Source organism: Sphaeramia orbicularis, chromosome 17, assembly GCF_902148855.1.
Source record: "Sphaeramia orbicularis chromosome 17, fSphaOr1.1, whole genome shotgun sequence".
Classification (NCBI taxonomy): Eukaryota; Metazoa; Chordata; class Actinopteri; order Kurtiformes; family Apogonidae; genus Sphaeramia; species Sphaeramia orbicularis.
The window spans coordinates 31,385,940-31,409,407 of record NC_043973.1 but is presented as its reverse complement, the minus strand read 5'-3'; the positions used below and the strand labels follow the sequence as shown (position 1 = coordinate 31,409,407).

Sequence of the window (23,468 nt, the reverse complement as noted above, 5' to 3'; positions counted from 1 at the left end):
GTTTTGAAGGACAAATATCACCATCTGTAAAAATGATATGAGGATGGCACTGTTGTGATGATGATATCTTAAAGGGGTCATGTTTTGCTAAACCCACTTTTAATTAGTCTTTGGTACATTTATTTGTGTATTTAGATGCTAATAGTTCAAAAAATTTGAATTTGAACCCTCCAGGTGCTGGAAAGCTATCTTTATATTCATTCCGGCAAAAATCGAGTGGATTTCTACAATCCGTATCAATTCCTGCTTAATTTTTTTCGTCTATAATTAGTTAGGTCACATTTGCACATATAAGGTCAAGACTTCCGACGAATATTTCTACGCCATAATTGTTTGTCAGCAGCAGTGGTTGTAGTCCATACTGAAAATATGTCCAAACTTCAATCTGATTACCTAAAATGTTCAGTTGTTGGTTGAACAGGACAGAGCAGCACAGCCAATAACCTGGAGGGGGTGGGGTCATATGCATTTAAAAGGCCAGCGCTCAAAATGACCTTTCCGGTGTCATTACTCAGAAATAGGGTTGAAGATGGACCTGTGGAGTTGAATTAATGAAGAATTCAGACCCAAGCAGAGCATTTACACTTTATACAGACCACAGGGAAATGTTTTAAAATGCATAATTCCATTTAAAAAAGTAAAAATATCACTCCTATACTGTTTCTGTATCTTTATAAAGCAAAGTATGTGGTCAGGATTCCCTGTATAAGTGGCCAAAATGTTACTAAATCAAGGATTCATAAAGGATGGTCAGTGGGAAGGAATAAAGGCTGGAGTTGGGTCTGATGGAGGCATCTTGTAAAGTCACCTATGTGTTGATTCCTCAGGCTCAGTCCTGCCTCTCCCTGGAAGTATATTTTTAACTCTATCCTTCAATCTTTTATTTCTGTGTAAACAAGAATAAGACTGTTTTTGAGTGGTGATTGTGATTAAATTTTACTCACCTTGTATCCTCCTGGCTGATTACCAATGAAAGCTGTGGCATTCTCCCAACCGTCTGTTTTACTCTCAGAAATCTCCAGCAAGACATTGTCAACTGAGTCTCTGACCATTTTTACTTCGAACTCAGAAGTAGATGGGTAGGACTCCGTGTCATAGATATGATACCAGAAGCTGAAAGATTTTAAATGATCAACCACATTTAGTCTTCTATTTATGTGTCATAGATATGATACCAGAAGCTGAAAGATTTTAAATGATCAACCACATTTAGTCTTCTATTTATGAAGGACATATTTATAGACTTGGGTTTATAGGTATACATACTGTTCATATACATACTGTTCATAGGTTTACATACTGTTCATGTATATACTGTTCATATTAGGGCTGCAAAATTTTGGCCGAAAATAAAATCCTGTTTTTTATCCTCTAAAAACTCGATTTTCAATTTCGATTTTAGGGTAAAACTACAAAAGACAACTGAAGTTGGCATGTCATTTTCGTGTGCAGCCCACAATGCAACATACTGCTCCCACTCTGGTGTGTGATGATGTTTGAGGTGCTGAAATAAGTTGGTTGTGCTGCTGTCTTTGACAGATACCACCTTCAGAAAGAATTTACAGCAAGGAATGGTTTGGTCTTTATTGGAAATTTCGAAGCCATACCAATTCCACACAACCGACTTGCTCTTGCTATTTTTACCCACAAACTTCTCACTCTCTTTAGCAAACATCTTTTGTGTACTAGTGTGTGGAGACCAAAGACTGTGGAGAATGCTCTCACAGTTAGGAGGAGGAGCCTATGGTGACCCTGAGACACAAGAGATGAAATTCGATTTGACGATTACCCTTTTTTAAACATCGTCCTAATTAAATAACATTTTGATTTAAAATTGATTAACCATGCAGCCGTAGTTCACATACATACTGTTTTCATAGGCCTACATACTGTTAATATGGTTAATATTGTTCATAGCTATGCATACTATCACATACTGTCACTTTAATTTTTTATACCACTTTGCTCTATTCTTATGTTTACTTTCTAAAACTTTAACATTAATATTCTGTTTTCTTATCTTACTTTTATTTTTTGTAATTTCATAATCACGCTGTTCTTTTTTTCTGTTGTATTGGTGTTTTGTTAATATTGTTGCACTGACTGGAGCAGGACTTCTAATTTCTTTGTACACACAATGACAATAAAGGCTATTCTATTCTATTCTATTCTATTCTATTCTATTCTATTCTATTCTATTCTATTCTATTCTTCACACAAGCTAGCAAAATAGTTGTTCTGCATTGTAACACATGTATACTTGAGAATCTTAAACGTAACATACGTACCTGATCCGACACCCCAGAGCTGCTGTTCTGTTAACAGAGAACTCCAAAATAGCATCTGGGAACAGTTTGGCTCCTTCATGAACATCTATTTGCATCACGTGTCCTGTGTCCAGCAGACAAATACCCAACAGGAGGATAATAAATTTTGTAATATAATAAAAGACTTATTCAAAGCTTTTATCAGATGTAAAATGCGACTACATCCATTTGAAATTAATCAACAAAGTAATGTTAGTGATGGATCATAACATGAATGATTACCCCAAGGACTTCCCGTGGTATGGTCCTGTCCAGGTATCGAGGTGACGTTTGCCATCTGACGACTCCAGCGGTAGGAGATATCGCTGGTGCTTCTCCAACCACAAGTATGACGTTCAAAGTCACATGACCCTTAAATTGGATGGACGCAACAACAACAAATACAACAGAATTATTATTTCTTACACTACTTCACTCAACAATATTTAAAGATTCTCTGCACACCAACAAATACAGTAGTGCATATGTAAAACTTACTGGTGTCTGTTTAATGATGTTATTGAAAATGTTTTGCAGAAGAGCCAACATACCACAGAACTCCTCGTCCGAGCCATCCCCACAATCCTCCTCAAAATCACACACAAGTTCTGGAGGGATACATTCTCCAGACGTACAGTTGAAGCCGCCATCAGGACAAGAGGACACAGTGAGCAACGACACTGCAAAGAAAACTTTTTACAAAGAAACCACAGGTGAGGAATCTGTGAGAAAAATGTGACCACACACAGTCCTGGTGTTAAGTTTGTATTTGATGATGTCTATGTCATCATCATTATATGTATTTTTTGAATTTTTAATTTATAATGAACGAGTGATGTATCACTGTTGGCTGTTCTAAGTCTTGCTCTGTTACCTGCCTAGGGACTGCAGATGAAAAGTAGTTATTTTCACTAATTCTGGCATATTTACATGGATGTATTTTTTATACAACAATGTTCAGAAATATGTATGGTCCCTATTAAATAAACCAATAAAATAAAATACAATAAAAATAAATACAGATGTGTATGAGTAAAATTAACATGCTTTGTTTCTTCCACAAACTACATGAAAATGTGGCCCTTTAGAGAAAATGACAACTTGTCAAACACAAAAATGCAGTGTGCTCAGAATAATGCAAAGAAAAAAAGTCATATTCCATGTTTTTCAACTGTGGTCCAAGTCTGGAACTTGTCTTGACACTGGTATTATCATTTTCTTTAATGCTATACAGTCGCGGAAAAAATTATTAGACCATCAAAAGTCATCAAAAACAATGATTGTGCAGTCAAGTACTAATTCCTGTGTTTATCATGTGAATAAAACAGACAGAAAAGAAAACATGGAATGCCTAAAAGTACTGTTTTTGGCAGGACAATGCCATAACTATTGATGTAAGAAATTAAGTGATTTTGGTTATTATCAAGAAAACATGGAAAATGGCTAGATATCAGCTCTAAAAATTCAATTCTTATGAGCTATTTTTGTTGTTATCATGATATTTGTCCAAACAAATCTACCTTTAGTTGTACCATGCATTAAAATGAACAAGAATTTGAAGAAAACAAGAGGTGGTGGAATAATTTTTTCCACAACTGTATTTCCCATAATGATAACCTACTGTATATTTCTTTATTGTTACAGCATCTTAAAACTAACAGGACTGACCTTCACCATAATGTAACTTAAGCCAGTGACAACTCTGCAACCTCTCCTTATCTCCAAACTTCTTATTTGACCATTTTAGCAGTTAAAAAAGGAAACTCATTCCAGTATACACCATGACATCTTACCGAAAAGCAGGATGAATGACTGCTTCATATCTGCAACAACATGACAAATGGAAAGAAAATCCAAAAGCGTGCAATATCCTTAGAGTATGGTAGAGCTGTACTCCAGGTAACGGTCTGAGTCACAGCTTGTGCGTGCTTTCCTGGAGTGCAGCTATGGAGCCAAGGAAGTCAGTGCTTATCTGCAAACCCAAAGTCCAGGGTGAAGTTGTCTATGGTCTCTTTATGACTCTGAGTGCACGTTATTTTTTTTTTTTATTCTTTATCAATGCAAAACTTCAGATCTTTACCTTTCCGGAGTTACATAGATGTTCCATATGATAGCAGAGATCCAGGACTTTCAGAGTCTTTACTTAATTCAACTGTAATATTTGTCCACTCTTCAGTTTAAAGAACAGCTGAGGTTAATATGAAAGACTACACATTTAGATTCTGCTTTTTTATTATAAAGTCACATATGAATCACCACTAACTGTTATAAAAAGGTGCATCAATTTGAGCCTGTGTGTTCATATTAACAGCTTTACTGGACCCTGTCTGATTTTTACAGCTCAGGGATAAAACCCAACACAGTTTTCCTACTTGTGCTCAAGTATTTTGCAAAAGAAGAGCAAAAATCATGACAATAACTTGAATCCCTGTAATTCTCTGACTGATTTTTGAGTAAGTTGACTTCACACTTGGCTGATAAAACAGAAAATGACATCATCTCATATACAGTACGCTATCAACATTCCTGAGCAAAGGTTTCAGTGTTTTTCTGGAAATACAGTTGAATATACAGACTGTACATAAGAAGTTCCTGTGATGTGAATCATTGGTTTTTGATGAGTTTTAACCAATTGACAGGGGAGCTAGTGTTAAATGTCTGCTTACAGACATGTTAAAGGAGTGATATTTTGCTTTTTTTTTAAATGAATTATTATAATTACTATCAGTAAAAACACTTTAAGAAAGATAATTAACAAATGTATTCAGCAAACGTGACAAAACAGTGTGAACTAAATGTATGTGCTACATCGAGAAAGTGGTAAATCCACTTAAAAGAAAGCAACAAAAGCACTATGTGTTTGACATGACCAAACAAAAAAAAAGACCTTGATGTTTGTGACTTTGACCTTCAGGCCTACAATGAATGACACAAAATGAATCAAACTAATAGGGGTGTAATGGTATTGAAATATTTCGGTTTGGTATGTTTTCGGTACAGAGGTCTTCGGTTCAATACATTTTTGATACGTTTTTGGTACAGTGGAGGCCAATTTCACAAATTTGATGTTTTACCTGAAATATAACCGATCTTCATGATCTTTGTTTTGTTGACTTGTTTCTCTCCATTGACAAAACTGACAGGAAATCCCAAATGCTCCCAAACTGGAGTCCTTAGAGAGAACAGAGTCTTCCAACTCTAGCTTTGTACCTGTGACACTGCTCTGAGCTGCCATGCTGGTTCACCGTCAGCATGTGGACGGTGCGTGGTGTTACGGAAATTTTGCTCTGCTGCTGGTGAATAATGAAATAGAGACTTCTGCCAGCCGACAAGATTTTATTTCTTTGCAAAGAAGGGTCAGTTCTGCACACGAGCGGCGATTGTGAAGAAAAGACAAAGAGCTTCTCACAAGGTCCACCTTTTATAGGGTGAGTGGCATTTGCAAGTGACACCTCCAGTTTCCTCAAAGGGCCTTTTGATTGAATGATGAACACAAGGCTTTAACAATCAGTCACCTTTTGTTATCTTGTAAGAAAATTTACACACACATTAGGGGGATTTGGGTAAGGATATGGGAAAATTAGCATGCAGTGGGAGGTATTCGGGAAAGTTAGCATGTAGTGGGGAAGGGTATTCAGGAAAGGATACGGGAACAAAGAAGGGAATCAGATAAAGAAGTTAAAATTCCGCTACAGTGGACTGCTTAGACGTCTGTCTAGGACAGGGGTCACCAACCCTGGTCCTCGAGATCTACTATGCTGCATGTTTTAGATATTTCCCTCTTCCAACACACCTGATTCAAATGATAAGCCTATCATCAAGCTCTGTAGAAGCCTGATAATGACCGTCAAGTGTGCTGGAAGAGGGAAACATCTAAAACATGCAGGATAGTAGACCTCAAGGACCGAGGTTGGTGACCCCTGGTCTAGGATATCAAATATTGCACATGGGTTCCACTTGCAGCCACCCTGCTCATACTGTGCTTGTTCCGCTTCAAGGTTCATGTAGAAACTTAAGGCGAGTGTTTGAAGTTCTTCACATAGGCTACATGTATTCATTTGGTACACCTCCAATATTGTATTAAAGGCCCCAAACCAAAATGGATCAGTACAAACAAGTGCACCGTTACACCCCTACAAACTAAGAATTGTAAACTTAACTTAAAAGCAACTCAGTCCTACTTCAGTAACAAGAATGATGAAAGACAATACAAGCTCAGCTGAAGCTTAAACAGCCACAATGGAATAGTGTTCTGGTAAATTTGTAATTTCTTTTTGGCTTTTGTTCACCTTATGTTTTAATCTTACTTATGTTCAAAATAAAGTTTATCATCAACATCTTCAAAAATAATCGCTGCAGTAACACAGGATCATATTCAGCAATCTGCTCTGTACCACAAAGGAGAAAAACTAAAGAGGAAGTGAAAATACAAAATGCAATGATAGATGTTACAGACAATTTGGAGAGCAAACTTCAGCATGTAAATATCTCTGGCTCTGAACAGGATATTGTGTTGCTACATTCAGTGCACAAAATGTTCTTTTAATCATCAGCAGGGCTGCACTGGAACTCTTCAAATAGCTCATCACAGCTTCGCTCCAGTATGTGATTAAAGTTCATTTGAATGCTTTAAACTTATTTGAACACAGTAGTAAAAGCAAAACATACGTTTCAAATGAATATATTTAATGTGACAATATACAAATCTAGGGAAAAAGGCTGTAATTTCTGCCCTAGGACTGTTTGCCTTCATGAATCAATCAGGTTGTAGTTTACGTTGATGTCTGCACAGATTAATATAATATACACAGCGTGATGTCTCAGGTTCTCTGAACCATTCTTTCACAGTTTGAGTCTGATAAATCCTGGCGCTGTTATTGTGCAATATGTCTGTACCATCTGGGAAGAAAAAAATCCAGATGTTCAGACCTGGTCATTCAGTATAATCAGGTTCAGCTGAACTTACATAACTTTACTGAACCTAGACCTGACCAACTGAACCAACCCCAGATCATAACACTGCCCCCATAGGCTTGTACTGTAATGATATGTAATCACTTCATTTGCCTCTTCTCTCAGCCTAATGGACCCATCACTCTGGAACAGGCTCAATCTGGACTCATCAGACCACATGACCTTTTTCCATTGAAACACAGTCCAGTATTTATGCTCTATATCAAACTGATGGTTGTTTCAGAAATGAGAAGCTACTCACCGCATCAGTTAGAGTTAAAGAACCTGTTGCAGCTGAAACATATAAAACACTGCAGTAATTATGGAAAGGCACACTCTCAGCTTCTTTACTTTTTTTTTTCTTTTTCTGGCCAATATATGTCTGAGTGTGGACCAAAGTTATAATCACCGTAACTAAAAAACCTAGAAAGAACAAAACAAATACTTATTCTAAGTGTTACACATTTTTGGAGCCACTGTGGGAGAGGGCAGGGGGATTACTCAAACGGTTGCAATCTGCAAGTTTACCACTAGATGAGGAAAAAAAACTCACTCAGTAATTACTGTTTTAGACTTACTGCTGCCTTTAAGGTTATGCCTACATCAGACTTCATACAGAAACGTGCATCAAAGTCAGCAAAGCCATTGAGTCATCCGACACATGTTTAGCACAAAGCTGCTCAATGCTTTTTTTTTTTTTTTTTTTTTGGACAGGAAGTGAACGGTTCGTCTTTTTGCCATTTTAGGACTGTGAAAACCGTGCAAGCTAAAAAGTGTGCGTTTGTGTCAGTGTTGCCCCTACTTCCTTCTCAACCCCCCATTTCTAACCAGTAGCAAAATACTGAAGTGTGCCAATCAGAAACATGACACTTTCTCAATGAAGGAGGAAAAAAAATCTCAGTGTCAGTGGTATTAAGATTCGCTCGTATTTCATGGTCACGCTCATAAGTCCTCTGCTTGCAATGCATGGATGATGTTTTCTGCAGTGAGATTTATCAGAAGAATGGCTGCACAAAGGATAACTCTAGCAGCCTTTGTGCTCTTTATCCCTGCAGCTCAATGTTCGACACTGAATGGTAGGGTATACGCTCAAGCTTTTTATTTGTTTTTTTTAAGTGTGATATATTGTGCATGGAAGGCCTTTGTCTGTAGCTTCCTGCAGGTTTGTGCTGTGTAGGTTTGTTTTCAGTGAGTTATGTTCTTTGCATTGGTTTACGTTTGTTTAGTCAAACTGTAGCCACAGCCACTTAACGACATTATCATTTAGGACAATAACTGAAAACAGTTTTGTAAAAAATCCACTGTTGTTTCAAGAATTTCCTGCTGACATTTTCATCTAGTACATTTTAACAGGAAAAAGTCTTTTAGAGTGAGAGGAGCTCTAATTTAATTCTACTTCTGGCAGTGATAATACAGGGTTCCTACAGGTTTCTACAAGTTATATTTCAGACTTTTTACGACCTTTTTAAGACTATTTCAAACAGAATTTAATGCCTATTTCACGGCCATACTGGGGAAAATTTGTGACTACTAATACATAGAAAAATGTATTTTTATTTGTATCATTCTTTCATTATTATTTATTTTATTTATATTTATTTATAGGAATTTTTTTTTACATCAGCAGGGATTGAATATTTCATACATGCTGTAGACAGAACTGAATGTGCTGTGATAATTGGTTCCTAATTTCAAAATATGTTGTCTGATTGGAATGGGTGGACCTGAGTACACTAATGTTACTTTCTTTCTAGTCTGGACATTTCCCAGTTTCATTTAAACACAATACAGCACACAAGTTTATGGCAACATAACTTAAGACCTGCCAAATCAAATTTAATACCTTTTTAAGACTTTTTAAGGTAGATTTGTGAATTCAAGACTTTTTAAGACCCTGCAAGAACCCTGATATTACTTTGGATAAACGTGTGAGACAGGACTTTTACATGACATTCCAGACCTTGAGTGTTTGTTTTTTAGTATTATTCTGTTCTGACTATTGATACAGATTTGTGCACATCTCTTTTGTCTGCAGATTCACCCTTCACACTCACTAACAGGGCCACTGGTTTTTGTTTGGTGAAAAAATTAACCCGATGTCTCGACATTCGCTGGACATCGGGGAATCGTCTTTTTGTGACCTCAACTAAAAAGTGCCTTGGAGCGCAGGGCAAAAGCGTGGGGAGTGAAGTCAATCTCTATGACTGTGACGACAGGAGTCCGCTCCAAAAATGGGAATGCAGGAATGAAACGCTGCTCACCCTCAAGGGCCAGCAGTACTACATCAAGGTCCAAGAAGACGAGTCAGTAGTCCTTTCCAAAACCGTCGACCAACAGAACTACCTCACCATCACAGGGACAAACAGCGGCCCTTGCACAAGAACGTACAGAGGTAAAGCACAAAAACCTAAGTCCTCTGATACATACACAGTAATAGAAAACAGAACTAATGAAATGACAGGTTTACTTTTACTACATCACCTTAAACTAAAGCCACATGTGATGGTTCAACTACTTAGAATCTGTCATGTGCAGGTTAAAAACCGAGCTTTAGGGATTATACTTTCTCAACCAGTCACAGACATTAAAATGATGGATCCAATATCTCCTTATTAGATTCATGCCTGGAATAAACAAAAGGTAAAGGTCAGGACACTTTAGAACCTGTCCTACAGAAGGATAAATGATCTGTCTTTCTGCAGAATCATTTTATTTGAATTGAAACAAAAAATCATTTTAACTGACCTTCTTTTCCCCCCATTTAGAACTGTATACCATCGACGGAAATGCATTTGGTAAGCCCTGCGTGTTTCCCTTCCAGTACAAAGACCGGTGGTTTGGGGACTGCACTACCTTCGACTCCTCAATAAAGCGTGCCTGGTGTGCAGTCGAAACAAAATTTGAACGTGAACTGTGGGGATACTGCCCGAGTTCTTGTAAGTGTTGATTTTAGTTATACCAAATCAAGTGCATATTCATATTTTATATCGCATGGATGTGATGAACTGTTTTTGGAAAGTAAAAGCTTTTTTTTTTCTTAAATGTCCAGCCACAGACACCTGGACGAGAAACCTCGCTACAGGAGCATATTACCAGGTGAACGCAGCGTCAGCTCTGACTTGGTCCCAGGCTGACGTCAGCTGCAAACAGCAGACTGCCTCCCTGCTCAGTATCACCGACCCCAATGAACAGGCATTCGTCTCAGGTAAGGTGCCATCTGGTGGATGTTTACTGCTGCTGGTTTCTAAACAGGAAAAATCAGTACATCACTTTAATATGAAAATAACTCAATAATGATTTTTATAATGTAAAATTAGAAAACATTTACACTGTCCTGAACTTCTGTTATCTGACTTGTATGTTGTTTTTATCCATTGTTTAACTGACTGTTGAAAGGTGTACAGTGTCCTTGAGTAATTAAAGACACTTAAATAAAAACTATTGCTATTTATCATTATTACTAATATTAGTAGTAGTATTTAAATAAACAATACAGTAAATTATTGTTTATTATTATTTATTTGGTCTGTAAAATGATGGCTACATTAAGGTAAATGCTTCTTTTGAGCCAGATTTAAACAGATTTAGTTTAGGATATGTTTCAGCCACATGTTAAACACAGAAATTACAGGATGTTTCCTTTCAGATGAAGCATATTTCATGCACATTGGCCATATACACATGGTCTTTTAGCCTCTAATCTTAATTCTCACCCTTGTTTTAAAAAGAGCTGATAATAAAATGCAAAAAAGTATCCTTTATGCAGTTTCCCATTTCATTTTAGAAATAAGATGATAAAAAAGACTGAGCCCTTTGAAATAATTACCATTACTGTCCATTTGGTAGTGCTATATATCAAAAACCACTCCAAGGCGAGTGAGAGTGCATATTCATTTATTTATTTTTACCCCAAGTTGTGACTCCCTGATCCTATTGTTTGTGTTACATATGTTTAACCATGTTTGTAGTAAAATTAAGAAAAGTAAAAAAAAAAAAAAAAAAAAAAAAAACTATGGGTAAAAAAAAATCAGAAAAGACAGCTGCAGAATCTGAAGACCAGCGTCCTGTTTGCTTATACAGCCACTCCAAAGATCACTGTGACTCTGAGCAGATTGTGTAACCCATTCTGTTCAGTGTTGATATGAAGCCTCTGTACTTTGGTTGGAAAATCTAAAGGTCCCATCAGACATCACTGTCTACCATCTACCATCACACTCAGTATTTTCAGCCTGACTTTACAGCGTCATTACATAAATATAGGTCAGTATTAATTATCAGACTGACCCTCATTAAGACTGTGATTGATATGTGTTATTGTTGCTGCCATTCCTGTGTTTTGATACTAGTTTGTTTCTTTTTCATCTGTTGGACTGTGATTTATTTTCTCTGCAGTTGTTATTAAGCAATGAAAAAGAGGAACAATGTGAAAAGAGGAACAATTTCCTTAATCTGTCCTTTTCCCTTTTTTTTTTTTTTTTTTTACTTTCCTCACCCTCTCAAAAATCATGTACACATTACAGTTATTCTGGGATCAGGGAAGAGCAAATTTTGGATCGGGCTGGTTCTGGACCCAGACCATGGCTGGCAATGGACTAACGGGAGACCATTCCGTTACTTAAGATGGTCTGCTGGTAAGTGGTTCACTCAGTAGAAAAGGCTTTAAGATAAAAAAAAAAAAATGGTTAGAAATATTTTAGTGGTGGAAAAACAGCAAATGCATATAAATGCTCTCAAAAACCTACCACACGGCGGAAATAATTAGATTTTGAACCACAACATGAGTAAAACATATGATTTTATTTGATTCATAGTCAGCTTTTCTACATGTCATTCCATTCTTTGTCTGTTTTTGTCAGACGCTACCCAAAACACTGAATTGAAATGTTTATATTCATGCAGCGCTGACTAACTTTCATAGTTCTTCATTCTAGGCAGAAGTAGTTTGATTCAGCAGGTCAAAAGCTAATAGTTTGTGAATAGTGGATCTTATTTATTAGGTGGCCTGGTGATAAACATTCGAATAAATAAAAATGTATCTACATGTCAGGTAGAATTATAGAGCCAAAAGTTTGATAAATCAGCTTTAGTGTCTCCATCATGTTTTGATGCCCTCTAGTGGCCAAGAATGCGTTGGAGCAGGTTTAAAGGAATAGTTGTATTTTTCTCTCTGCCAGTTTGTTTATCAGTTGGATTTCACAAAAAACACAACCCGCTTTGCGTGAAAGTTATTGGAAAAGCAAATCCAAAAAAATGAGGAGGTATATTATTATATGAGGAGGAGTATTTTTTATTTTTTGTTCTTACCAAGCGTTATCATTGTTTCAGGAAATCCTATGCCTAATCCTGGACACAACTGTGCAGTTCTTGACTCTACCGGGCAGCAGACCTGGGAAACGTCAACCTGCGGCAGGAAACAGGGGTATATCTGCTATAAAGAAGGGAGTCCACCTCCTCCGGTGCAAAGTACAGAAACAAACTCAAACCTACACTTCTCTGCCCTACTGTGGCTCGTAGCTTATGTAACAAACTCACTGTGAACTAGTCACTCAAATCCATCTTGGTTCTGTCATCAACAGTCGAGGAAGGATTTTGTGCGAATCCTTGGATTCCGTATAACGGCCATTGTTTCCACCTTCAACGCACAGTCCAGACGTGGACTGATGCACAGAGAGAGTGTCGCAAAGAAGGAGGGGATCTAGTGAGCATCCGCAATGTGGAGGACCAAAGCTTTATCATCTCTCAACTTGGATACGGTGTGTACTGGAAAATTTCAATTCAGATTTCAGAAAATGGTGACAGTAAACTGAAGAAACACATTGATGTCAGGATTTTGTCTGGGTTTTTTAAAATTTTTTTTTACACCGTCCCCCCGAAGGGGAGGCAAGGGGTATTGTTTTTGGTTCGGTTTGTATGTTTGTTTGTTAACATTCTAGCAGCAAAACTATTGGCTGAATTCCCACTGAATTTGGTTTATAGATTGCCAGTGATCCAGAATAGATCTCAATACATTTTGACAACAGTAGGTCAAAGTTTCAATTTGTTTATGAATTTTTAAAATCTTTTTTCTTCTCCCATGTGCTTATAATGGGCAAAATTTCACATGTTTATAAAAACATAATTTTTGTTTCAATTTACTTCAGACTTGGCACATATATAGAGGTAATTGATATTCTGACATTAGCACACGCATAGACATAATGACATCAGATGGATCGATGCTAAAATAAGATACAATATGTGTAAGGGTGGGAGTTTGTTGGTTTTTTTTTTTTAACAATACTTTGCAGGACCTGATGTTATTATAATTTCTGATGAAAAGCCGTCCATTAAGCTAAAGTTACATTTTATTTCACTTGATACATTACTTTACTTAGTTTGATTGAATTAGATAAATAATCAAATCTGTATTCATGTCAGGACAAGTTCTTCCAAGTTCACTCAGATCCTGTAAATAGTCTGCCTTTATGTCATGTTTGCAAATACAGTATAAAGATAATAACTGTAGCAAAAAAAAGCATTATTAACACTATGACATGTCAAAGCCACTGTGTGACATGTGATCCATTCTCCACTGTCCACATCTACAGGACCCACAGATGAGCTCTGGATTGGTTTTAATGACAGGAGAACAGAAGGACTGTTTGACTGGAGCGATCATTCTACTGTCAGCTTCACCAGCTGGGAATATGGGAAACCAACTGTCTCCAGTGATGTAGAAGACTGTGTTCTTATTAGAGGAGAGGTGAGGACCGTCATCTATAAATGGACATAAATGTACAGCAGTTTTGGGAAAAGTTTTAGGTTCAATGTACTGATGGATACTATTTAGAACTGAAGAAATACAAAATAAAAGAAACAAAGAGTAGGGCCTACTACCGGATGTGAGAAAGAAAACAAAATTACACTACGCTCACAGAATATTCATATATTCAGGAAGTTTGAAGAAGAAAAAGAACATTTTCCAGGATTTGAGATATGTAGATATTTGACTTTCTAAACTGATCTGGCCCAAAACACCACAGAAATAAAAATAAAGGATTAAGAGATGGAGAGCATTTTCTATTCAGGTCTTGTATCTAGTTAACGTTATTGTATTTTTCTTATTTATAGGGGAAAGAAAAACAGAGAATTACCATTTATTTTGTAAGAAAGTGAAAATAAGTGTCAGTCTGCCCCCACAGTGTCTCGGAAAATTCTGGACATCATACAATCAAGAATAGGGCTGCACAGTTACTCAATCTGCGATCATTATTAATCTGCATAAAACTGCTACGATTTAAATTTCCAGATTTAGGATTTGAGAGGATCTAATTGCAGAAATAGAAAAAAAATACCTCAACAATCTGTTGTCTGGTGATGGTTTGGATTTAGTGACAATGAGCAGAGAAAGATACTGTGTAAAAAAAATGCAAAGTCCCAACATGTATTGTATTTTTTATGCAACGTTAAGTTTATCTGATTAACTGAATGTTTTGGGTTTTTTTTAAATAAGGTTAAATTGGTTAAATTGTTAATATCAAAGCAAGAAGACTTAAATCACAGTATTGTCCACAATAATTTCAATGACTTTCACCACATCATGCAGCACTTAGAGAAAATAAAATATAATAAAGTCTAATGAAATGTCAGAGCTTGAGATTTAAAAATGTAGTTAGTTTTTTTGAATATATTTTTCCTTTGCAGAATGGAAACTGGGCTGATCGTTCCTGTGATGAAAGACATGGTTATATCTGTATGAAGCAGAGTTCCACTGAACGCACCGGGGATGAAGTAGATGTGGACGTCGGCTGCAGACCCGTGAGTGAAAAGAAGTGAAAAAAGGATAAATAAAATGTTTCTTATTAACAATACATGGCAAAATCATCAGTGTTTAATCAGTGCTCTACCTCTATCATTCCAGATGTGGAAGAGACATGGCTCCTACTGTTACTTCATAGGGACAGAAACCAAAACATTTGATGATGCTAAAGAGGACTGCAAGAGCTCAGGGTCCTATTTGGCCGATGTCGCTAATGGGTAAGAGTGTTTTGTGAAGTAAACACTTCTGCTTATCCTATATATTTTTATATATTGTAATTTAATGCAATGACATAAGTAAATACATGTAAAAAAAAAAAAAAATTTAAATAAAACGGAAACTTGTGTAAATATTTCCAGGGTGGATAATGCGTTTCTTGTCAGCCTGGTGGGAATGAGACCAGAGAAATACTTCTGGCTCGGCCTTTCCAACCAGAAAAACCTCGATGAGTTTGTGTGGACAAACACAGACACAGTGAGGTTTACTCACTGGAACTCCGAAATGCCAGGTATGGAAATTATCAGTGAGATATAAGAATGACTGTCAACAATACTGAGTATGTTTACATGCACACTATTATTCAGTTATTATTCTGAATTTAACAGGTGTCATGTAAACAGCATTCTACTTAGACATTCCAAATATGCATGGAGCACGTTCCAATTAAGAATTGTGAGAAATGCTGATATTATTTCAGTTTTATTATGAGGAGTCTCAAGACAAGCATATAGTGCATTTCCAAAATGAATGTAATTTGCATGATTTACTCCAGGTTTTGACATACACCCATTGTTTACGGTCAAGTGGAGGTGAAACAAAGATCCTCTACATTTCTGATCAGAAGGGGAAACACACCTACTGTTGGCAAGATATATGGATGGTGATTTGATTAGCTTTGTGAATACATGGTCATATGATACTCTATTGGGCAGAACTGGTAGGCCTATATTTATGAATGAAGTGAAAAGTCACCTCCCACCCACATAAAAAACACACATGCTGATAGGGCTGCAACTAACAATGATTTTAATAATTGATTAATCTGTTGATTATTTTAATAACTAATTGATTCATCAGATAAGCACAAAAGAAAAGAAGGAAGGGGGGCGGGAGGTATATACGTGGGGGTGCATTCCATAAGTGCCACAACTACCATAACTGGTGTGATACTGAAAGTGAAACTTAACTCTGGACGTCCGACTCCTAGTTTCTATGCCTCTCGCTTACTACGGAGCTGACATGAAATTTTCACAACTTCTAACCTATGTCCACTGGGCCCCCTGGGAATGCGGGGCCCCATGAATTTGTCCAGTTCACCCCCCCTTTACGGTGCCCCAGGTTAGCAAGCACTAGTCTGCTACCTAGACTTGTTATGGCTAGAGACTAGCAAGCTATAGTCTTCAACCAGCTCCGGTTATAGGCGATTAAACTAGCGTTGTATGTATTGTGTGATAGGTAACGTTAGTCTGGTGGCCTAATAAACGGAGATAGATGAAAACATAACTATAACAATAGTGTCTAACTAGCTAGCGGGCGAAAGTAATCGCGACACGTAGGCTATCTTAAAATAGGTTTATATTATGTTCCCGGTGGCCACAGCAGCCCCGTTTTCCTGAAGCGTACTGCGTGGTGGGATTTTGGCCATTTTTTCTCCATATTCAAGTTTTGGTACATAAATGGCACACTACATTTCAGCCAAACAGGACGGCCCTGGCACAAGCCTCAGCCATGCTCATCTGTGTTTTCCTCTGTTACATGCTCAAGACCCAACGAATCGACTGAATTCATTGTCAACTTGTTTATGAATCAATTTGGATTGATTTAATCGATTCGTTGTTGCAGCACTACATGCTGACGTACCATTTAACCATTTTTCCATCCAAACAACTCAAGGTTACCAACAGGGCTGTGTTGCAATGACAACGGGGATTTTGGCTGGACTCTGGGACCTGCTGCCATGCACCAATACAGAGAAATACATCTGCAAACACCTGGCAGAGGGGGCGGTTCTAACCCCTGTACCTCCCACTGTCACTCCTCCCAAATGTGCAGAAGACTGGAATCGAATAGGAACAAGAAACTACTGCTCCAAGGTAAAAAGCTGAGCTTAAGATGTACAGGGTGGAGAAGCAAAATTTACAATGAACATTTAGTTGTTTTTTCTCAGCAGGCACTACGTCAATTGTTTTGAAACCAAACATATAATGATGTCATAATCATACCTAACACTATTATCCATACCTTTTCAGAAACTTTTGCCCATATGAGTAATCAGGAAAGCAAACGTCAAAGAGTGTGTGATTTGCTGAATGCACTCGTCACACCAAAGGAGATTTCAAAAATAGTTGGAGTGTCCATAAAGACTGTTTATAATGGAAAGAAGAGAATGACTATGAGCAAAACTATTAGGAGAAAGTCTGGAAGATACTATTAAAGAAGAATGGGAGAAGTTGTCACCCGAATATTTGAGGAACACTTGCGCAAGTTTCAGGAAGCGTGTGAAGGCAGTTATTGAGAAAGGAGGAGGACACATAGAATAAAAACATTTTCTATTATGTCAATTTTCTTGTGGCAAATAAATTCTCATGACTTTCAATAAACTAATTGGTCATACACTGTCTTTCAATCCCTGCCTCAAAATATTGTAAATTTTGCTTCCCCACCCTGTATTCTGATTGTTTTAAAATCTGAAAGGTTGTCTACATTATTTCTATCTATAATAGTATAGTATCTATAATATCTAACACGTTTTAATATTATTGGCTTCATATCTTCATCAGTGGAATACTAACCAGTGCAAAAACAAAAGAGTTTCATGTTAATTTGTGCTTTATACAGATTTATGACTTCTTGTTATGTGCTTAAGTTTTTTACAGGGCCACGTTCAGAGGAAAAGACCTGGTTTGAGGCCAGGGATTACTGCAGGGCCATTGGAGGGGATCTGCTCAGTATTCATAACTCAGCTGAACTACGTGTGGGACGGTATAAACTACTTAAATACAGTAAACCTTAAAATTAAAATCACAAGATGCAACATAAAAACTCATACCTCTTGCTGTATTAAAGTAGTGAATATAACTATTTACAGAGAACAAATTAATGAGTAAAAGTAAATAGAATACAATAATAACTTTAGAAATATTCTGGCCGCACATGTATTGCATAATTTATTGGACTACTGATTGAATCACACTGCATAGTTGAAGAGTTCTACGAGTTCTGGTAGTTTATCAGTAATATCTTTGTAAATGCAGCATACAGTAAGACATTGACTGCATTATTATTATTATTATTATTAGTAGCAGTAGTAGTAGTAGTAGTAGTAGTAGCAGTAGTAGTAGTAGTAGTAATCAGTTAGGCTATTATTTCTTGTTCCTAGAGGGGGACAACATACAGAACATCTTCCAACGTTAGCTGTGTACTACCTCCAGCAGCAGCAGCTCCTTTTGATCTGTTGAGCTGCTGGAATTCCTCCTGCTCTTTTGCATCGTGCTTCTGCAGGTGCTTAATTAAATTTGTTTTGTTGTATTTGGCAGTGCTACCACCACCCCTGGCAACATTCACTTTACCAGCATTACAAACTGCCATCGAGCTAGTTGGTGTAGTAAGGCTGAAATACCTCCAAATCACAGACCCCTTAGTTCGCTCTGTGTTGCCTGTCTGTGTTTGCAACAACTCCACTCAACTCTCTGCATGCATGACGTAGCCCATGTCACAAAAATTTAAAGTGGGAAGGATCTTACGGATTGGTTGCTTTTACAGATCCCTGATCCAGCAAAAATGTTGATATCAGGGCTGATATCCGATCCTAATATCAGATCGGTGCAACCTTAGGCAGTACGTGACCAAATAAATGATGATTAAGTAGCATGTACCACAGCAGGGTTGTACTAATATGTACCGACATATTTTGTTCCACAGTCATGGAAGAGCCTGGATTGGTCTACATATTCCTGACCCGAATTCTGGTTATGCATGGTCTGATGGAACCCCGGTTTGTTATTTTAACTTTTTACACAATTGGACCAATCTGTCTTTTTTGTTTGTCATTTGCAAAAACATAATTCATGTATTTATTTTATAACAGGTTAACTTCCAACACTGGCAGGAAGGAGAGCCAAACAACTTTAATAATGCTGAAAACTGTGTTGAATTCAGAATATATAACTGGGATGAATCTGGGTCTTGGAATGACGTCAACTGTGAAAGTTACAATGACTGGTTGTGTCAGATTCGAGCAGGTAATGTTGGCAAAACTAACCCAATGCTTACATTTGTCTCTACGGAATGTAACTAATCTTTAACCAGGAAAGTCTGATTAAAGTATAAGCGTTCTTTTCCTCTTTGTCCAAGCATAAATTGAGTCACCCAAAATGACCTTAATCACATATAATTAATAAATAATACATAAATAAATAACAAACAGCAAATTAACATATGTTTCATATATGGCCAATATCCCTGAGAAACCTGGAAACTGTGAACAGTCCAATGAGCCACTTGTTTTATGATATAGTTAAATCTATAGAAAACATACAGACTCAATAAACAATTTTGTTTCTTTTCCAACATGACACATGTTTTTTATTCTTACAGGAGTGACTCCAAAACCCCCTCCAAATATTACTGCAACAGGTGAGTGCTTGCTGAATAATTTGACACAAATACATCAAGACTAAAACATAAAAATACAGGTAAACTGCTGACAGCTGCTTCAATGGAAATGAACTTGTAATTTTATCCATTGGCTCCAGTTACCAACTCCTACTTAGTTACACAGTTAAGATTCAGATATTATAACAGCGAACACCAGGTTTCTTTTGCATTCTACATCTTTGGGTTTTGGACTTTTACATGGTTTAGTTCACCAACAAGTGTGTGAAGTACTTACTGTTATGTTGTAAGAAATGGGCTTCTTACATTTTATAGCCGATTCAATTCCTGTATCAAAGGACAACACAATCAGCAGATGAATCAGTAATGAAAACCACCATGAGCTGTATCCAAATTAAATTAAAAAAATCAAGTTAATTTTCTGTAATCCTGTCCACTGTTTCAAAAATATTTGCAGAGTATGAGACAACAGACGATGGCTGGATTAAATGGGGAGGAAACCAGTATTACATCAACAGATATTCAATGGCCATGGAAGATGCTCGCCAGTACTGTCGGAATAGACATGGTGACTTAGTATCATTTACCAGCGAAGCTGAGAACGTCTTTGTTTGGAAACAGGTTGGTAGGTTTTTGGATTTCTAAGAAGCAGGTACATTTAAATATGATACATACTAATAGATAATTGTATTTGCAGATATCCAGAAACTATGGGTACTATTATATCGGCATGTCAGTGGATCTTGATGGATCATTTTGGTGAGTGTCAATCACTGGAGGGCAGGGGAGCTATATTTTATGTCAAAGAATCATTCCATTTAAGTTTTAAAAGGGAGTATATTTAGTGAGTGGAATTTCAAAGTGTGAACAGTATTTTGGTGTTACAGCTGGGGATGTTGGAGTAGTTAATTTCTTTATGTATTTACAGTTTAGTCCAGTTGTTCTCGATTGACTAGATGCCAGATACACAAATAACCCCCAGAAAAACATGAGGATGACAATAAAAAATAACAGAAAAAAATAAACTTAAAGAAATAAATAAATATGTACACAACACATTTCCATTTAGCGGTTGGGGCCAGGGAAGTCTGAACTAAATTTTTGAAAACTTAAACTTACACTTGTGAGAGGTGGGAAAGTTCTCAGAAAATAATCTCAACAATTGTCAGACTGCGGCATTCATTGAACCAATAACAAGAAACAAACATAAATTCCATTAGAACCATCTGACATACCTTGGAAGAGTTTTAAACAACAGAATACTTGTATGCATGTGTCTCAATAATAATAAAAGACTATGCATTTCCATAATTTTCACAGACACTGTATATGATTGTGCAGTTTGGTTCAATGTTGGAGTCAAAAACTAAAAGCAGCTTTGTCTTTTGTCAAAATACCTATGTTCATGTATGAACAACTCCATCAAACAGGCAGACTTTTAAATTAGATGATGAAGCGCCAAATGTGTGTGCAGCTTCTTGTGCTGATTTTCTGAAAATGCTGTTGAAATTTGCTTTACATTTAATGGAATGTTAACTAGTTGAAGAAACTATGGAAAAGGGATTCTACTGATTCTAATAATTTGTATACTTGAAGGTGGTTGGATGGTTCTTCGGTGGAGTTAACAAGATGGGATGTAGATCAACCAAAGACTGACACGTTTGATGACAACTGTGTTGTTATGACTTATTACATGGGTGAGCGAAAAATACATGCAAAGGGAATGAGCTGTTCTGAATAAAAGCATGGAAAATGTCCATGGTGAAATTTTTCTCATTGTATGTCTGTTGTGACAATAGGTTTCTGGAGTTCTTCTAACTGTGGCCAAGAGTACCAGTCCATTTGTAAACGCAGTGGCTCAGCACCCGTTAACACCACCGTTGCCCCCACAGTTGCTCCTAAAGGTGGATGCCCAATTAAATGGCGAAAATTTGGCTCTAAGGTGAGAAATCACTGCCAACGGAGGAAAAAAACGTTATTTCAGATTTTTTTTTTTGCTACTTAAACATCTTCGGCGTGTCATCACAATGCCTCTCATCCACAGTGTTATAATATCATTACGAACCGGAAAACCAGCTGGGAGGAAGCACGGAAGCAATGCATTACCATGGGAGGCAATCTGGTCTCTATTCCTAACAGACAGGTGCAAGGTTTGTTCCACTGGTTCTTTCCAAAAATAAATACAGATTTAGTATCAGTGTTTGACTTTTACAAAAATAAATACAGATTTAGTATCAGTGTTTGACTTTTACAAAAATAAATACAGATTTAATATCAGTGTTTGACTATGTGACATATAATTGCAGATAAGCAGTGATGGGCAGGTTATTTGGAAAATAAAGTGACCTATACTACCAGTTATTCCACATTAAAGCTGCCATGCTTGGAGTTTTTTCAGCATCACTGGGCAAAAATTGCATAATTAAATGGATTTGTCTGACAACTGATTTTATCTAATCATGTATCAAGTATTTTCAGACAGGTAGTGGAGTTAAATATGTGATTGACAGATGTAATAATCAGTCGCTGGTCAGATTTTGTCAGATGTGACCTGAACGTAACTCTAATGCTCTACTCCTTTCAACACTGAAGTTTGGAAAAGTTGCGTGAAACAATGTCGGGTCATCTATATCTAAAATTAGTCTTTTGGTTCTGACTTTTTTTGACTTTAAATAAAACTTAGTTAAATCAATATGTAGTTTATTGGTATTTATTAGCTGGGTTGGTGATGGTTGTGTGGCTTAATTGGGAATACCCTGAATGAGAGTTGTGAGCAGGTTTTTCCAACTTTACAAAGTATGCTTGAGAATTTATATCTTTCTCTTTCAGTTAAAGTCATGTCAATTCCTCTCCGTTTTCAGTGTTGCAGGTTCTGTCATGTTCCCATCATTTAAACTCTCCTCTTCTCTCTTGTTGTGACTCTTGACTATCAGTTACTGTTGGTATTATCACTTATCCTTGGTTTTACTTTTACTCATTTCACAAATTCCACTGTGATTGAGCTGCGTTCAGGATTACTAGGAAAAAATTAACTTTTGCAAAGGCTACTGCATTACTTGGTCTCTAAATGTGCTTAACTACTGAAAACCTATTTAATTTAGGAAAAAGTCATGTTTCTGTCAACTTACTGAGAAATGCAGTTAAATTACTACTGCTATTTTGTTACTACTTCAAACTTTATTGAAATAAACGTAGTACTAATAAAGTATATGCATGGATACACCATTGATTAAACATTAGTAGGATAACAAAAGTTTCTGTTTTCTTCACTTGCTGTGTAGCTTTCCTGATCACCAGAATGGCTGAAATGGCCAACTCAGACCTGTGGATTGGTTTGCACAGTATAAGAAAAGATGAGTTTTTCTGGACTGATGGAAAACCAAGAAAATACACCAACTGGGGCTATGCTGTACGTACACACACTGATCACTGTCTTAAACCGAAGGAAAGTATTTTTGACACTATACATTTTAAAATTATGTTTTCTGACAATCTTTTTAGAAACACAAACGTCGCCCGGGAAGCTTTTATCAAAGATGGAATGAGGTAAAATTTGTTTTTTGTATTATTACTTTTGTTTTTCTCAAGATGATAGCCACCTAATTATCGAAGAGTTTATCACCAAGTGAAAGAGTCAATTCAAAGTTTTAATCCTGTCAACATTGAAGTTAAACTTACAATATCACACCTCTGTCCCTCATCAGGAAGACTGTGTTTTGATGACCAGTAATCCAACATTTGGCTTTGGTAAATGGTTGATAAAGCCCTGCAATGACACCAATGGATTTGTCTGTCTT

General features: G+C 36.8%; 1 protein-coding gene across 1 annotated transcript in view; it reads left to right on the top strand.

Moving 5' to 3' along the window:
- The first annotated feature begins 8,143 nt into the window (after positions 1 to 8,143).
- Positions 8,144 to 23,468, top strand: part of mrc1b (mannose receptor, C type 1b) — a 25,205-nt gene continuing 9,880 nt past the window's right edge. The window contains exons 1-24 of the mRNA XM_030160092.1: positions 8,144 to 8,335; positions 9,295 to 9,651; positions 10,025 to 10,195; positions 10,309 to 10,464; positions 11,780 to 11,890; positions 12,585 to 12,722; positions 12,836 to 13,012; positions 13,847 to 14,001; positions 14,943 to 15,056; positions 15,160 to 15,275; positions 15,417 to 15,565; positions 16,951 to 17,150; positions 17,924 to 18,039; positions 18,979 to 19,051; positions 19,145 to 19,298; positions 19,654 to 19,692; positions 20,129 to 20,292; positions 20,369 to 20,430; positions 21,268 to 21,368; positions 21,471 to 21,613; positions 21,716 to 21,821; positions 22,953 to 23,080; positions 23,173 to 23,217; positions 23,376 to 23,468. The exon at positions 23,376 to 23,468 is cut by the window's right edge and continues 10 nt beyond it. Of these exons, the coding sequence (XP_030015952.1) occupies positions 8,230 to 8,335; positions 9,295 to 9,651; positions 10,025 to 10,195; positions 10,309 to 10,464; positions 11,780 to 11,890; positions 12,585 to 12,722; positions 12,836 to 13,012; positions 13,847 to 14,001; positions 14,943 to 15,056; positions 15,160 to 15,275; positions 15,417 to 15,565; positions 16,951 to 17,150; positions 17,924 to 18,039; positions 18,979 to 19,051; positions 19,145 to 19,298; positions 19,654 to 19,692; positions 20,129 to 20,292; positions 20,369 to 20,430; positions 21,268 to 21,368; positions 21,471 to 21,613; positions 21,716 to 21,821; positions 22,953 to 23,080; positions 23,173 to 23,217; positions 23,376 to 23,468 (3,174 nt within the window). The 5' untranslated portion in view covers positions 8,144 to 8,229. The remainder of the gene's footprint in view (positions 8,336 to 9,294; positions 9,652 to 10,024; positions 10,196 to 10,308; positions 10,465 to 11,779; positions 11,891 to 12,584; positions 12,723 to 12,835; positions 13,013 to 13,846; positions 14,002 to 14,942; positions 15,057 to 15,159; positions 15,276 to 15,416; positions 15,566 to 16,950; positions 17,151 to 17,923; positions 18,040 to 18,978; positions 19,052 to 19,144; positions 19,299 to 19,653; positions 19,693 to 20,128; positions 20,293 to 20,368; positions 20,431 to 21,267; positions 21,369 to 21,470; positions 21,614 to 21,715; positions 21,822 to 22,952; positions 23,081 to 23,172; positions 23,218 to 23,375) is intronic.